A 16676-nucleotide genomic window follows, 5' to 3' on the forward strand; every position below is an offset into this window, starting at 1 on the left:
CACAGAGAGCAGGAGGCGGAGCCAGGGTCAGAGCCGCTTTATTGGGCAGCGCCGGGCGCGCGGCGGGGCGGGGCGCGAGGCGAGGCGGCCCCGCCCCGCCCCTCACGCGCCGCCGCACGCGGCCCCCGTGCCCGCGCCTGCCCCGCGCCGCCCCGCCCCGCCGGACCCGGGAGGGGCGCTCCGCGGTGGCGTCGGTGCTCGGTGGGGCGGCGCTTCCCCCGCCCCGCCCCCCGCCGGCGCGTCCCGGCTGGGCGGGGAGGGCGCGGGGCGCTCCCGGAGGCAGAGGTTAGCACGCAAGGCACAATGGCACCGAGGAGGGCAGGAGGAGGGCAGGAAGACCCCAAACCAGTCTGCAGCACCCGTGACGGCACCGTGAGCCAAGACAGCATCGCGAGTGGAATCCCAGAGCCAAATCCTCCTCACCAGCTCCGTGCCCTGGTCCGTCAAGGCACTGTGCAAGTGGTGGGCTGTGCTTGTTAGTAATTTATGACAGGAGTGTCTTAAGGCAACCAGGTAAAGTTAGTTAACATTTCAGTAATCAAAATAGTTTTGCTCAAAACAGCAGAAAATAGGCTGAAAATACAGCAGGTTTGAAGTGGAGAGGCTGAAGATGGGGCCCCTTCAGATGACTGGAGTTTCTTCCTGTAACTCATGGAGACAGACTCCAGACTACAAAAAGAAGAATCAAGTTGGACAAATGACAGTCTCATTCAGCCCCTCACCATAACAATCCTGCATGTTAAGAATTTAAGATCCTAGAGATTGGTAAAGAGGGATTTAAGAGTTCCTAGTGTTGGTTTTCCTAGTTTCAGTTCTCCCCTGTGCTTGCACACTGATGTTTCTCACCCAAGATCACCTGCCTGTTGCCAATCCTTACTGCAGTGTTTGTTACTGTATTACAACACAATCTTTGTTCTCCTTTAAAAATCCATGGGGATTACATGAGCATCCAGACTAACCTACATGCTCCTGAGTTGCTATCCTGACCCAACATTAATACCATTTCATCAAAGTCTCTACCTGAAAAAACCCTCCCTCCAACAGCAGTGCATGAGGAGCTGCCACTCTGAAGAGGACCACTCAGCAAGAAGCTGGGACCAATGAAATAGTTCCCAAATCAGGGAGGCATATGATATTTCTCCTTATACCTCTGCAAGATGCAGCTATAAGAATGAGGAACCTTCACTTTTTAAGTTCTTGCTACTTTCACCCTTTTCACTCCACACATGTTGGAGCTTCAGCTCCTGAAGCTTCCATAGTGACTGCAATTTACCATTCATGGCAGGAAACAGTTGTTAAAGCAGTCACTGCTACTTCTAATTGAAGTTGCACATACTTTCATTTGAGTATCCTGGCTTTACTTGAACTGTACCAGCCAGGGAATTAATACCATCTATGCCAACTCAGTAAGAAACCCCTTTTAGGTGGAACTTACCAATAATGAGGATGACGATAATGACAACAACAGTTATCAATATTGCCCACATCTGTGAAAAAAGCCACACAACACTTACTACAAACCATGCAGCAGCATTAACTGGCCCTTAAGCTACAGAAGGGCAGCCCCTGCAAGGTGCTTTTGCACTGTGTGCAAGTCTAAGAGTGCAAATACAACTTTTTCAGTGAGTGAGATGGATTCCCCGTTAGCACCAGGAGCTGGTGGGCTGTGCAGGCAGGCAGAGCAGCCCAAACCAGTGGGGGCTTCTGTAGGGTGCCTCCATGTGGGGCCCGCCCCGGGTGACTACACAAGCAGGAGTCAAGAACTATTAATCATTATTTCTACTCTTACCCCATGAAATATATCTTTCACTGTGTCTGTCACTCACCAAAATGATTCCAACATTCACCCACAGCTACAATCACAGGAGTCTGAAGGAGCTCCTCCTGCTTTCTAATACATCCTGCACACTAACTCAACGCTTGGCCTTTTTCCTCCTGTTGCCCAAGGCCTCAGATTGCTGAGGTGTTTCCCTCTGGCCATTACTATCTTAGCAAGGTCTTGCATCAAACTATACAGCTGGTAATACACTTCACCTAACCTCTATTCCATGTCTTAAAAAACAGATGCTATAACTTAAATAACATTGTTAAAAGTCACTTTTACTTCTGCCTTTTGAGATGCCAGTCCTAACAGTGTTAACTGCAATACTGCACAGGGTATGTGTACAAGCCATGGTTACCTTACAGTTCTTCCACCAGTACTTTCTTTTCAGCTTGGCTGCACTGGTCTCAAACTGGGAAGCTCCTGCTTGCAGTGCATCAGCACGGTCATCCAGCTCCGACAGCTTCTGATCACGCTCCAGCACCTTGTCCACGTTCACTCTCATGATGTCCACAACCTGCATCAGTTTAATGCTTAGTCAGTTATCAGTGGCATGACCCACTGTGGAGCTTAACTACAGGCAACAGATAACACACAGCTCTCTTAGTGCTCTCTTCTCAGACGTAGGAGCTATTGCCTTTCGGGAGATCCAGTCATAAGCTTTAAGAAATCCCATGAAGCTCACCTGTCCCTGGAAACTCCTAATACCTACTTTAAAAGGTCAGTACTGCCAGCTGTGCTGGCATTCCCTTAGCCTGGAATATAATTCCTGACTCTTTTCAGGAGCAGTTGAGGCATATAAGGATGATAGTCAACTGCACATCAAACAACGCTGTCAGTAGCCAACCTAGCCAAAATTCAGGCTGCCCAGAGGTCTGCACGAGTCATATTTAATGACCAGCCTCCATTGCTTCTGAGGAGAGAAAAGCTTGTTCTCTGTAAGAAAAAAAGTTTTTATCTTGACTTATGCCAAATCCTTAAGCACTGAGATTGAAACTATTGTCTGGATACTAGTAACTTCTTTCTGCTTCCCTACCCCAGCTGAAAAGATTTCTATTTTCTTTAATCTTTGCAAGAGTTAAGATGACACAAGTACAATAAAACAAGCTGAATGATATGAGGCTCCCCCTTTGTATAACAAAACCACTTTGGCCAAAATATCCGTTCTAGTTACACAGATTTTCTGAAGGAAAATTATTACACTGCTGTCAGGGTAGATTTTTACCTCATCTACTTGGTGTTGAGTCTGCTGGAGACGGCGATTACTGCCAGCAGCCACATTGGAGCTTCCAGGGACACCGGTCGACCTGCAGTACAGAAAGTCACCATTACTCTGTTTAGCTTTTGACAGGCGGTAGTTTTGGGTTTTAGTGGATATGCTTAAACAAGTTATCTGACACTCCTGAAAACAGGGACCTTGTACCCTTGGAATAAATATGGGGTAGTTTCCTGCTGGAGAAGTGAGGTTTTAACAGCTGTCAGTAGGTGTAAGTCCTGCAGTTCCCAACATCTTGCCAGTGAATTGCTTGATGCTAGAAGACAGTAGAGGCTTTCCTCCTGCATCAAAAGCATCTGCTGTTTAGTGCATGCTGATACTCAGAAGAGCTGAATCTGAGCATCAACTGTATTCACACATTTGCACGCTGACTTCTAGTTTACATTTTGTGACAACAAACGCATAAATACACGACAAGCAAACCAGGAAGCCTGTGACAAGGCTCAAGGGCAGCCCGCGTATAACACAACACAACTGCTCCTCTGTTTGGCAGTTAAGTCACCGCCTCGTGCTGTCTCGCTGCTGGCCCCAGGCTGAAACAGACTCGGAAATGACATCCCTTCCTGAGTGGCAGCTCCAGCAGCAATAACAAGATCTCTCACCAGAAGCTCGCTCAGCGCTCCAGCTGCGTAGGCAGTGCTCCAAGAGACCCCCGGGCTCGCGGAACTCCGCCCGGGCCACCGCCGAGCCGCCAGGGTAGGACAGCCCGCCCCAGCAGACGCCAACATGCCCGCTGCCCGGCCCGAGCAGCGGATCGCGGCGTGCCAGCGACGGCCCGGCCCGGCCCCCGCACCGCCCGCACCTCACGACTTCGCGCACTGCCGCTCCTGGGGCACCCGCCGACAGCGCCGGGCCGGGCGGGCCGCCCGCGCCGCACAGCAGGGCTAGGCCTGTCCCCGCCGCCCCTCCCCGCGATGCCCCCGGACTCACATCGTGAAGCGGGGTAGGACCCTTCGTGGCAACACGTCCGGCCAGCGCCCAACAGGAAGTGCGACAGCCCCGGCGGCGCCCCGGATATGACGGAATCGTGGGCGCGGCAGAGGGGGCAGGGCCTGGGAGGGGCAGGAGGTGGGGACAAGGGCGGGGGTGTGGGCGGGGTCAGCGACGAGCGGGGCGGGGCATCTGTTGCGCGCCTCCGCGAGGGGGCGTGGCGTTGCGAGGCCACGCCCCCGCCGCGCCCTGCGGGGTCCGCGCGGTCCCGGGGGGTCCGGGCGCCCGGCGCGCGGCTCTGGGCTCTCCCGGACGGGGGTGTCCGGGCGGGCCGGGGCCCCGCGTACCTCGTACTGGGACAGGCCGGTACCGAGGCTGGTTGATTTCCTCACATTTGTGCTTCCAGTTCCCTCCCCCGGCCCCCCCACTGTCGGTCAGAAGAGGGGACAGTGAGCAAAGCAGCTGCTTGGTGCGCACTTTTTTTGGCCAGGGTCAAACCACCACAGCACTAAAGGTGAACCCAGGAATTAACAGACACATACAATGGAAAATCGGGGAAGTATTTATAAGAAAAATCGGGAGTTAAATGCTGATTTAAAGAGAAACATCAAAACTTTTTTCTCTGAAGTCCAGAATAAACTCCCTCAATAAAATCTCATCTTCTATTGTGGCCCCAGGTTTCAGAAGCACTAACTCATAATAGTAGTAACAGTCTCTCACAGATCAGATGATCGATTTATTCAAGCTGTTTTTCCCTGCTAGGCTAGCGTAGAGTCAGGTACAAAAGTTGCATTACTGAGGGCTGGTTCATGTAACTTACTTATCTGTTCAGTGCAACAGTTGATTATTGTCTCAGTTATTAGCATTACTGTGTTATGAAGTGTGACCTCTTAGGTTTCTGCATATGCAAGCCTCTTGAATTCTATGGTTCACCTCTGCTTGGTGCACAGTGCAGACTTTAGCATTCTACTACTAGCTGTGCATGGTTCCTTGTTAAAAGTCTGGACACCCTCCCTGCCCTGCAAGTGGTTCTCTACTGAAGAGGAACGGAAAATAAATAATCTCAGAACAGCTAGTAATCCATAGATGAGTATGTATCCTCCATGTATAGACTATTCTGTAGTTCTGCTAGAAAACCTATTCAGAATTGAGGCCATGTAAGGGCTGGTGAAATATTTACAGATATGTAATATTTTGCCTCCTGACATAATTTCATTGAACATTTCCAAATTTGATAAACTACAGCATATTGCCTTGAAAACAAATTCCCACCAAACCAGGCTGCTAGGTGCAGCCAGGCAGAACTTGTGTTTTAAGGACAAATGAATTTATTTTTTTATTTATTAACAAACAATTTTGTGCAGGTGTAGTCATCTTGGCAAGCCTGTAATTTGAAGCTTGGATTACAGAATCAGAGAACATGCTGAGTTGGAAGGGACCCATGAGGATCATCGAGTCCAACTACTGTGCCTGTGTAGGGCACCCCAAGAATCACCCCATGTGTTTGAGAGCATCATCCAAATGCTTCTTGAACTCAGGCAGGCTTGGTGCTGTGACCAACTGTCCTGGGGCGCTTGCTCCACTGCTCAACCACCGTCTGGGGGAAAAAACTTTTCCTGATACTCAGCCTAAACCTCTCCTGATTCAGCTTCCTGCCAGTTCCCTGAATCCTATCACTGGTCACAGAAGTGATCAGGACCCGCCTCATCTCTTCCCGTGGTTAGGAACCACAGACTGCAATGAGGTCACCCCTCAGCCTCCTCTTCTCCAGGCTGAATAATCCAAGTGACCTCTGCTGCTCCTCATAAGTCATCCCATCCAGACCCTTCATCCTCCTCGAGGCTCTCCTTTGGACACTCTCCAATAGCTTCATGTCCTTTTTATATTGTGGTGCCCAAAATTGCAGGCAGTGCTCCAGGTGAGGCCGCACCAGAGCAGAGCAGAGCAGAGCGGGACAATCACCTCCTTGACCAGCTGGCAATGCTCTGCTTCATGTGCCCCAGGACACAGCTGGCCCTTCTGGTGCCAGGACACACTGCCAGCTCATCTCCAGTTTGCCAACAACCAGGACCCGCAGGTCCCTCTTCACCCACTGCTCTCTAGCCACTTGTTCCCATGTCTGCACTGACCACCAGGGTTGTCCCGTCCCAGGGGCAGAATCTGGCACTTGCCCTTGTTAAACTCCATGTGGTTGGTGACTGTCCATCTCTCCAACCTGTCCAGGTCTCCCTGCAGGGCCTGCCTGACCTCCAGGAAGTCGACAGCTCCTCTCAGCTTTGCATCATCAGCAAACTTGCTTAGAATTCCTTCAAGTCCTGCCTCCAAGTCGTTGAAGAGGACTGGGCCTAGGATGGAACCCTGCAGGACCCCACTAGTGACTGGTCACCAGCCTGATGTTACCCCAGTCATTGTCACTCTTTGTGCTCCACCTGTGAGCCAGTTGCTCACCCATCGTATGGTTGGCTTGTCCCAGCTCTGTGCTGGACATGTTGTCCCAGAGGTTATGGGGAGAGATGAGTAGATAGGTACCCAACATCTGTGGTTTTAAAACAGTTTTCCTTTCTGCTCCGAGTGTGGGCAACACTCAAAAGAAAACATTTCTGCTTGGGGTGAGGGCCTTGGGGGGCATAGAGGGGGGAAGAAATGGTGAGGGTTGCTGGTGTGTACAGGTTTTGTGGAGCAGCTGCCAGCATGGGAGCTGCTGGCAGGGCCTTGATTCTGAGCTGGTGGCACCAAGCAGGGTTGTGGAGCTCTGGGCTGGCCTTGAACTGGGACAGGAACTAGGCTGGACTTGAACTGGGACAGGACTGGGCTAGCAGTGCCACACCAGGGAACACCAGTGGGCAGCAGCTCCCTTCAGCAGGAGACCCAGAGAGTTTGCTAAAAAGTAGAGAGTCCCCCTCAAACATGCTGCTCTGCGCTCCAGATGAAGGCCACACTGGGACACAGCAGCACAAAGGGCTGGATCCAGGACCATGTTGTTGCCTTTTGTGAATCCCACCATGCTCCTGGGGCTGCAGGCCCGCTGGCACATAGGGCTGTGGGCTGTTCAGAGTACAATCTGTAAGAAATAAGACACTACTTACAAGCAGATCAGGTAGTGGAGAAAACACTTTTTTTTTTTTCATGGTTGGTTACAGTGAGTGAAGGACTACATCACTCTCAAACTAGGCTGGAAGAGACGTGCTTAAAAAAAGGCACACACTTTGTATGGGGAAATTTTCTTTGTTTTTAATTTACAGCAGAAAGAATATAAAGCATTCAGAAAACATTTTCCATATTTTAAGGGCAATTCAAAACATTTTGCATGGTTCCAGCAGCTGAGTTCTTCAACAGATCCATTGATTCAGTGATGCTTTACATGCACGGTTACAAAAATAAAACCTACAAAAGAGAAGACATCTATACTAGTTTTACATGCAAGTCTTGGGGACCCCCCAGTGGGCACCAGCTATTGTGTGGAACTGCCATAAGCGTGCAACCAGAGAGGGGGTTCATGTTATATTCTGTATTTCTTTCACACAGTACTACTGCTGTCGAATGTGTTTCACAAAGGAGCAATTCCATTATCAGAAGACAGAAGACCTGGCTCCTGGAACTTGGGAATTTGAATTTTCCCGGAAAGCTGCACTTACTTATCTTCCGTGAAAATATAAGTTCCACAACCAAGAGAAGGGTGAACAGAATCACTTCACTGCAAGGGGGTCGTTCTGACTCCCCACAGATACACTGAAGGGTTATGGCCCGACACAACAAAGCACTGGGAAGCTGTACCATGCCTCAAGCATGCAAGCAGTTCTGCTGCGCCCTGGAATTGCTTGCATGTTCAACAGCAAGTACAAGCTTAAATGTTTGGCTGAAGCAGGATCTAGATTAGTAGATACACCACCAGGCCCATGGATCTGGAAGAGTAATTTGAAATAGCTCTGTATATTACTGAATCATTTTCTGTAAAGACAGGGATTTAAAACATTTGCACTGAGGTCACTACTCTTGTTAGGAAAAGGTCGATTCTATATTGTCACGTATTGGTTAATGGGAGCAACATTTCCATTTCAAAATGTCAGATATTTTCCAGTATTAATACAGAGCATTTCCAATTCATTCCTAGGGAGATTCTTCGGCTTCTCCTGTTCTGTTTTTCCTTGAGAGAAAAATTTAATGGTTGAAGTCCCAATTCCATACAGTAAATGGAGGCTGTGAGGCTGCCCACGGGCACAGTGTGAGCACTAGGCCATTTGTTTTTCTTTTTTTCCCTTTTTTTTTTTTTTTTTTAATTGAATCAGGTCATAAAGCAGCAGTTCAGAAATGTACAAGAGAATTCTGATAATGAGCTATAGCACATCTACTGTAATTCAATGCTGGCAGTGAAAAGAAGTAATTAAAAACAGGTACAATTATAGAAAAGGCACCAAGAGCACTGACCCCAGTTTTTTTTTTGCCACAATCTTTGTTTTTACTCTTCTTTTAAAGACACCAGTTTAAAAGCTTCTTATGTGTGAATATTTTTAGGCTTCACAACAAGCCTTGCGTTTAAACATTGCAGTTGGTGGCCGGGATCAAGCAAGAACAACTATTCCAAAACTAGCAATCTCAAATTTACACCAGTCCATTCAGAGGTTTTAAACTGTCACGAACAAAACAAACACACAGGAGCAGTTTCTGATCTCAGACACACGTACACAACCCACGTTAACGACATGGACTTTAGGAGTTTCTGCCCTTACATTCCTGTGTAATAAAGATCAGAACCTCGTTCCCATTTTTGAGAATTTGTGACAGTTTTAAATTAGTAGTTCAATTTAAAAAAAATCTAATTTCTTTGGCTCCTCACTATGTGGAAATAGCAATATACCATGACACCCCTACAAGATCAGTTTGCATCTTTTTTTAAGTTTTATTTCATTTTTTAAATTTTTTGTGCAATTTTTATTACATTTTCTGACTTCCAGCAGGAGATATGAAAATGTGAAACATATTTTTCTACTTTCATACTATTTCTTTTTTTTTTTTTTTTCATTTTATGTTCATTCTAAGTGTTCTTTATTGGAGTGAGTGTATGGTGTTAAGCTAGATACATTTTTTTGTACTCTTATGATTATCTGCTTTGCAAAATTAACTTAATTTTCTTAAGCAATATTAGCATTCACATTACTTGGCACCATTGGCAAAAAAAAAAAAAACAACAACAAAAAAAAAAAAACGGGGAAAAAAAAAAAAAGGAAGGAATAAATTAAATCCAACCAAACCAAACTCCTGGTAGCCAAAATCAAATGTAAACATATCCTTTTTTTTTTTTTTTTTCTTTTTTTTTTCCTTTTTTTTTTAAAGTAATGTTGCTCTGCCTTTTTTTTTCCTAAGTCTAAATACAGTAGCTCTTTTTTGCCATTTAGTCATGCTTTAGCAAAAATGTTCTTCTAAAGAACATTTAAAATAAAGTTTCTTATAGTGAAATAAAGTTTTTGTTTCATTTTACAGACCATAGCCACTAATGCTTTGCTTTGTTCATTTCTTTTTCGAGTTCATGCACATATCTCTTTGTTTTAATATATACAATATGTACAAACAATACATCCACACTCTTCTCGTTCATTCAGACAAAACTATACAAATAATAATTTTATCTTGCCAAGTTATTGACCCTTTGTGAATAAAATATTTAGTAATTAATCAATATATTCCCTTTCAAATATTTTTTCTCATTTTCCATGTCTACCTTCTATATTTACAGAAACTGCCCAGATTTTGATGAAGTAGCCAAAATAAGAAATTTACTGGCCAGAATGCAGCACCACTCTGATCTTTAGGTGGTATAAAACGTCCAGGCAACATATGTATGTGACTCTGCAAAATGACAAGAGGTTTAACAAGTACTTAAAATAAAAAGCTACATGTTTTACAAATTATTTTAAGAACTTAATTAAAAAAATAGTACATGAAAGTAAGGCTAGAAAATAAAGTGCTGAATATGAGAGAAAGTACATGACAATTGATATGTTTGCAGGTTCTAGTAAAAATACCAAAAAAACTTTTTAAAACTTGCTCCAGCTGCTCTCTCCGTTCCTCGTGCATTACCCGTTTATCTCACACCAACCCCTCTTGTAAGTTCCCACGGGATGTATTAAAAACCTGCAGATTTAAAAAGTTGCATTAAGTGTGCTGTAGAGGTTTAAATAAAACACAACGGACAGAAGTGCGAAGGAAATGAGGATGCATGGACCCAATAAAGATGTACTGATCTAAGCCCCTTCACTGAGACTCTCAAAGCTTCAGTTTCTTGGAGATGACTGACAGGTGCAGGAACAGCATTCTTGTGTTGCTTGTGCATTCCCACCTTTTCTTAACAATATTTTTGGTATAATATTTGTACAGTTCCACATGTTGTTTAGTACAGCCCTATATGAAAAGGATAATTAATCGCTCCTTCCTTCTTGGAGAATGAAGCAACTCACAATTTCCTCCTGGTGTCTTTTGTTTTCCCCACGATCCAACAGAAGATTGAGTTCCAAGATGTCTTGCCGAACAAATTAAAAGTTGTCCATGAAAGTGCAAATGCAATGACCAAAACATTACTGTTAAAATACTGCAGCTGGTATTTCCAGAACTGCAGTGGGTATTTTTGTTGTTGTTGTTGCATGTCTCTGCTAAAAACAGAAAATGGAAACAGTCTGAAAAGCAATGTCACATTGCTATGGGATGCTGCTGCGTATCTTCAAGTTCCTTGGCCTTTTTCAATTCTTTCACTCTGAAAAAACAAAGAGGAGCTATATAACACTTCTATTGCAAATCTCTTTCAAGACAGCAAATTGAAAATGACTCCTTGCTCTAACCTCCCGTGCAAAAGAGCCAGCTTGCAGAGCAACGACAGGAGGGTAACATGTTCCTGACACCTTAAACAGTTGGAAGCGCAAGAACGAGCCACTGGAAATCTGAGACAAACATTTGCAAAGACAGATTTATGTCCAGCTACTGTTTTTTCCTGATATTTGCCACTGTAGCTGGACTTCCTTCTGGTACTGTCCTATTTAATTGCTCGGGTACTTTTTTTTGACTGCTGCTCATTAACTGATTCTGCAGCTGCCTGCTACTCCAGCTGTTATGGCAACCTTGACCTCTTCTCTTTGTTCATCGCTGAAGCAGCAATGCTTGCCTGTGGTGCCCACACAGCACAGGAAAACAGGGCAGCTTGGTGCTGATAGAGAATCTCACCTAAGAAAGTGTTTGTATGCAAGTAGGAAGAACTTGTTTGGGTGTGAAGAAAGATAATTTACTTCACACTTACTCCAGCTGCTAGCAGCTATGTTCCCTAGCACGTTGCTGGTAGTAAGACTTGTGGGTTTTTTCCCAGTCAGCAGTGGAGGACACTGTGTGCCAAGAAAGATGAACCTTCAAGGTGGAAAGAGTCACTCTCACTGGATGTGGCCTGATGTTTCAGTTCTCAACTCTTTGAAGTGCATGCAGTACATTACCTCCTCTAGCACTTGTTAGTGCAAGAACTAAATAATCACTGAAAGCTGAAATAAGTGAAAATTAAAAGATGAAGATAAAGGAGTAATTTCAATCCCATCAAGTAAAGCAGAATTCTGCATTGGTGCTGGAGTAGCAGCCATCCTCTGCTCAGGCTGACAAACCAGCTGCATGTCAGTGCTCCCTGCAAAAAAGCCAAAACACATCCACAGGGACTCCCTGTGCTGCCCCCAAACTTGAAGACAGCTGAGCCTGCAGCAGCTGGGTTCTGCCTTCTTTTGCAGAGAGCTCCTTTCTGCAACACCATCCCTTTGCCGCCTGCCTCCACATGTCCTTCCTCCACTGAGGACCATCCCAAAAGCCCAAATTAAGGTGATTTAGCAGAGCATGTACATGCCCAACTGATGTTGCAAAAACTTGAAAGAATAAATAATGAAGGTATGGTTCAAAGAACTGCGTTAGAACTGCAAGCTGGTGTAACAGAATCCAGCTAAGAATGAATTAATTTAACAAAGCCTAAGTAAATACAGATAGTAGAAGATGCTGGGAAAGTTAATCAGCAACAATGCCAGTTTGTAGCTTTTGTACAAAGACACAGACTCACATATCCTCTTTTGGCTCTTGCCTCAGCCTACCAATATAAGGATATAGCAAAGGCTATAAACTGACCTCTATAAATACACCTCCATTTCACTTTTGTTTTTTCTGCATGTACTATTACTGTAATTCACAGTCAAAAGGGAGCTGGCTGCTTTTAACTCACTGTTTTAGCTGACTCAAAGCTTTAGCACTTGGTGTTCTTTGTGAAACCGGGGGAAACAAGAGGCAACAAATCAATCACACTAACGAATATGCAGGTCGGATCTTTGCTTATTACCTTAATTCCACTGAACTGTTTGAGAATGTCACGTATGGAAAGACAGAGGACTCTGCTAGTCCAAATGCACAAGCTGTTTTGGAGCCTGACAACATACATCCAGGGGGCCATGGCACTCCTCCAAACCCCGTGTCCGGCAAGGGGCACCTGGATACAGCTCTCGCCTGAGAAGTGCTCTGATCCCTGGGCTGAGGAAGGGGCAAGGCAGCAAGCAGCACCACTGGTTCCAAAGTTCCACCTGGGTAGTGCTGTGCTGAGCCTCAATGCCTGCTACACCTTTATAGAGAAATTTTATATGGAGAAATGGTGGCTCTAGGGAAGCTGGTGTCTAAAGGACCCTGTTGGCATTGGGGGGTTTCTGCATTGCACAGCAGCTGCAGCAGCAAGCCTCTAGTCCAGGTCACTTCGTCATCATAGGAAACAGGCGGAAATTCTTCAGTGTAAGGGTAGTGAGACACTGGAACAGGCTGCCTAGAAATGTTGTGGGGGCTCCATCCCCAGAGGTGTTAAAGGACAGGTTGAATGGGGCTCTAAGCAGCCTGTTCTAGTGGGAGGTGTCCCTGCCCATGCAGGGGAGTTGGAACTCGATGATGTTTAAGGTCCATTCCAACTCCAAACATTCTGTGATTCTGTGAAACACAAGAGGACTGGTACAGTAAACTGAGAATGCTCATGGATTACAGCTGACCACCTTCAGCCTATCTAGTTTTCCCTCTTTTTTTGCAGCAGAAAAACAGCCTCTCCCGTGAAACTCCTACTCATATCTCTATTACTGCACTGCTTAAGAGCAGAAGGTGAACCAAGATCACTCCTTGCTAGAAAACTCTGCTTTGCCTCTGTGCACTAGGTAATTTTTAAGGCTTAGATTGTGTTCAAGAAACCATCTATTAATGCATGATTTGCAGTGCAACTTCCAAGTGTTTTGTGTTGCACTTCGGTACTGTAATGTAAAATTAATCTGTTATTGTAGATCTCTTACTGAGAACATGCATATTAGATAAGCTGGTGGCTCTTTTGCTGAAACATGCTATACCTTAGTTTAGCACTTCAACATGCAAAGACTACACTACTGAAGCACTTTTGCTGGAAGAATGCAAGACATGCTTTGCTTCACACTTCAACCTACAGCATGCAGTATCTGTACTGGTGCAGACATATCGAATCTGTTTAACTGCAGCACACATGCCAATGGAAGTTAAATACTACAGCACTCAACATTTGCACTAGTACAGATCTTATTAAGAAATATGCAACACTTTTCATTGGTCAAGTTTACTTTACACTGGCTTACAGATTTTCAGGCTTACAAAAATGTTGCAAGTGCAATGATAATTACTACTTAAATCCACAAGAACATACTAGTACAGAACTTCTCTACAGCAAAGTTACAGATTTGGAAATTTGTCATGGGTGCTTTACTGAAAGTTGCTGTTAAGTACATAAAACTGACTTAAACTCTGCGTTCCACAGCATTTACAAACTTAAGAATCAACTTAAGATGATGACCATCCAAATTTAGTAAACTACCACATTTTTAGAATTAACCTTTGCGTTCAGTACACATAACTCTGCATGTGCTGCACTAAAAATGGGAGAGCAGGTAGGTGCTACAAGTTCTCTACTCGTATGTACACTGCCCGGGAGGTATGAAGACCTGCAGCCTGTGGCTCAGAAGAGCTGGCACTGAGAGGCCCAGGAAGTCTCCCCTCTCCTGGCCACAGGCTCGAGGCTGCTCTGCTCAGCTGCAGATCTGCAGCGTAGCACAGCCAGAGTGGAACTGAAGGACCTCCAACTGCTACCAGGAACTGAGCAAATCCAAGGACAGACCAACACTTGGGAAGCACTGAAGTGTTGTTGGGAATGCCCTGCTTCTCCCCCAAACCAGGGCTAACCATCAAGTCCCAGAATCAGTGTACACATCAAGCAAGTTAACCCACCTTTTTATAATTTTAAATAACTGTTCTTTCAACAAGCCTCTGTATTGCTTTATCAAGAGAACCTAAAACTAACTGCTTTCAACTAACTAATTATTTATTGGATAGTCTGTACTGCAGCCTTTCCTGTGTCTTAGAAGTCCTTTTAGTCTGCATTTAACCCTTCTTTTATTTTTAACTAAGTTTCTTACTTGGTGGTACTTTGACTTGATTTTGTTACAACAATATAAAATGTCAACATAAGTGTGCAGCTAGTGTTTCCTCTCATTAATGCTGGGTGGAACAATCCCTCTAAATTTTCATATGCTGTTTGACCAGGGAAGAATTTTGAACAAATTAGGATCCTTGAAAGTAGAAATCTGCTGCGTGATGCTAGGAGAGGTTTTAAGTGAACAATATAGCATTGCCTTAATGCTAGAAGGCAATCTTCTTTGGTTCATACTTTTCCACTCAAACTCCGGCAGGGGAAGAGGGCCCAAGGGTAGCACTTGGCAGTTACAAGTATTAATAAACTGCTCTAAGAAGAAGAACACTACTGGAATTTACAGAATGGTGCATCAGAAGGGATGTTGCTAGAGAAGATGTTTCAATCCAGTTTGGTAGACTTACAGTGAGACTTTTTTTCTTTTTTAAATAACTGAAAAAATGAGAGCGCTAAGAGCAAGTCACACCAGCAGGCCACATGCTGATGGATGGTGTGCAATCCTCCCCAGAGGTCTACAGGCACTGGCATCCTGGTTTAGACTACTTCTGGAAGTGTCTCTAGCTGCAAGGGGGCTAGAGGTGAGGACAGGTAAAGTGGTGCATGGGCTGGAAGCCAGAGTGCACCAGGAAGGGTAACAAGCTCTGGCTGTTGCAAGACTCCAAACAAGAAGTACCATCCTACTTCAGCCACTACTGAAACCATGCACAGACTTGCAAGGACCATACATTTGGTTTTGCACTGATGAACCCTTCAACAAAAACCTCCTCAAATAACATTTTCTCTAGACACAAGGCACCTCCAAGGTACAGAGTCATTCCCCTAGCAATTGCTGAAGAGCAGGTGGAAGGAAAAAGCACGTGCAGTAGAGATGACCACTGATAAGGCGTCTGATTTCCCAGCTGTGGTGCTGATGCACAGAAAGGGAAAAGAAGATGATTTCAACTGCGAGCTTTGAACTCTGACACTCGGGAGTTACGTCCCAGTTCCCAGACTGCTCCAGCCAGACAAAGCTTCTGCTCTTTGAACTCTTAATTGGACACCGCACAGGAGGTTGCATCATCACGTGCTGAAGCAATGTGGAAAGCAACAGCCCCAGAAGCAGCAGCAGCTCCTGTCCCCATGTGCCCTCCCCAGTTGTGTATGGGATTGTCAGCAAATGAATCACACCTACTTAGAAAAAGTTACAGCAAACGATGGCTTCATGGGTAAAGCATAACACAAAGCTGCTTCATCAGATTTACTCCATAATGCCCAGCCAGGGAAATGTTTAATGAATCTGAATGCTGAAGATCAGTATAAAGGATGGTGCAGGAGCCAGAGAAGGCTGCCTGGCAAGTTACCTGTTGCTCTGAGAGCTGAAATGGCCTGTGGGACTTTTAAGAAAAGGGAACTCTTGCCTTTTTCCAGATATCTCATTTGGGCAGCAAAACAAAAAAGACAGAAAGGCCCAATAAGAAAGACACCCCAGAGCACACGGTCTGCGATTTAACACACTCATTTGAGCTCCAAATACCTTCAGCCCCTGCAAGAGGTAAATGAAAAAAAAAAAAAATTACTTTGAAAAACTTTTGTTGCAGGTATGGTGATGCACATCCCAATATGACATTCTCTCATTGTCCTGAACTTGAACAAATGGGTCTTTCAATCCTTAAAATTTTCCCCCCTTCTCAATCTTACTATGAGACATAAGAAACCAGGTACTTAAATGTAATGGCTGCTGCATAGCACATATTAAAAACAGAAAAAATTGAAGTCCTAGGTGCACAGGAGTGGGAAAGGGTTTGCTACTGAAATGTCAAGAGAGGGAAGGGTATGCAAAGAACAACACAATATAGTAGATGTTGATTATTCAGGTATGAAATAAAGTTGTACTTACCAGAGGAACTGACTTCAGGTATTACATGCATGCTCCCCAAAACAGAGAGCAGCTTTTAGTCAAGCCATAAGAAAGGGGGTAGGGGCAAGGGGATCTATTTCAAAATGAAAGATGCTGTGAACGAATACATTATTACTCATAATCACAGATAACAAGTGGCACGTGCTCTGCCCCAGAGAGGCAGAAGTTTCACCACAGGCAGAGACCAATCAGCCTGCCAGTGGTGTGAGAAGACTTAGTCCTTGAGATCTGCTTCAGACAGCCTGCCAGCCCAGCAGGGCTGGAGGGC

The 16676-nt window shown here is 45.3% G+C and overlaps 2 protein-coding genes across 10 annotated transcripts in view; both read right to left on the reverse strand.

Annotated features, from left to right (window-relative positions):
* Positions 1-22: 22 nt before the first annotated feature.
* On the reverse strand, positions 23-4113 carry VAMP3 (vesicle associated membrane protein 3). Its single transcript, XM_051637615.1, has 5 exons — positions 4029-4113; positions 3048-3129; positions 2181-2339; positions 1436-1487; positions 23-669 (listed from the first exon to the last, which is right to left on the reverse strand). Coding segments are annotated over exons 1-5 (315 nt in total). The 5' UTR covers positions 4031-4113; the 3' UTR covers positions 23-649.
* A 3120-nt stretch (positions 4114-7233) lies between these two features.
* The window catches only part of CAMTA1 (calmodulin binding transcription activator 1), a 256449-nt gene continuing 247006 nt past the window's right edge, over positions 7234-16676 (reverse strand). For 6 of the 9 annotated variants that reach the window (XM_051637659.1, XM_051637661.1, XM_051637658.1 and 3 more), the window contains 2 exons: positions 15852-16033; positions 7234-10773 (listed from right to left, as the gene is read on the reverse strand). In XM_051637659.1, the coding sequence (XP_051493619.1) occupies positions 10710-10773; positions 15852-16033 (246 nt within the window). In that variant the 3' untranslated portion in view covers positions 7234-10709. The remainder of the gene's footprint in view (positions 10774-15851; positions 16034-16676) is intronic. The other 3 variants (XM_051637665.1, XM_051637662.1, XM_051637663.1) reach the window with 1 other exon arrangement.

The sequence above is a fragment of the Apus apus genome, chromosome 20, assembly GCF_020740795.1.
Source record: "Apus apus isolate bApuApu2 chromosome 20, bApuApu2.pri.cur, whole genome shotgun sequence".
NCBI lineage: Eukaryota > Metazoa > Chordata > Aves > Apodiformes > Apodidae > Apus > Apus apus.

Coding starts and splice junctions, on each gene's coding strand:
- VAMP3 (XM_051637615.1), bottom strand. Junction 1,488..2,180: donor ACTGGTGGAAGAACTGTAAG/GTAACCATGGCT, acceptor CTTTTTTCACAG/ATGTGGGCAATATTGATAAC. Junction 670..1,435: donor TATCGTCATCCTCATTATTG/GTAAGTTCCACC, acceptor TTCTTTTTGTAG/TCTGGAGTCTGTCTCCATGA.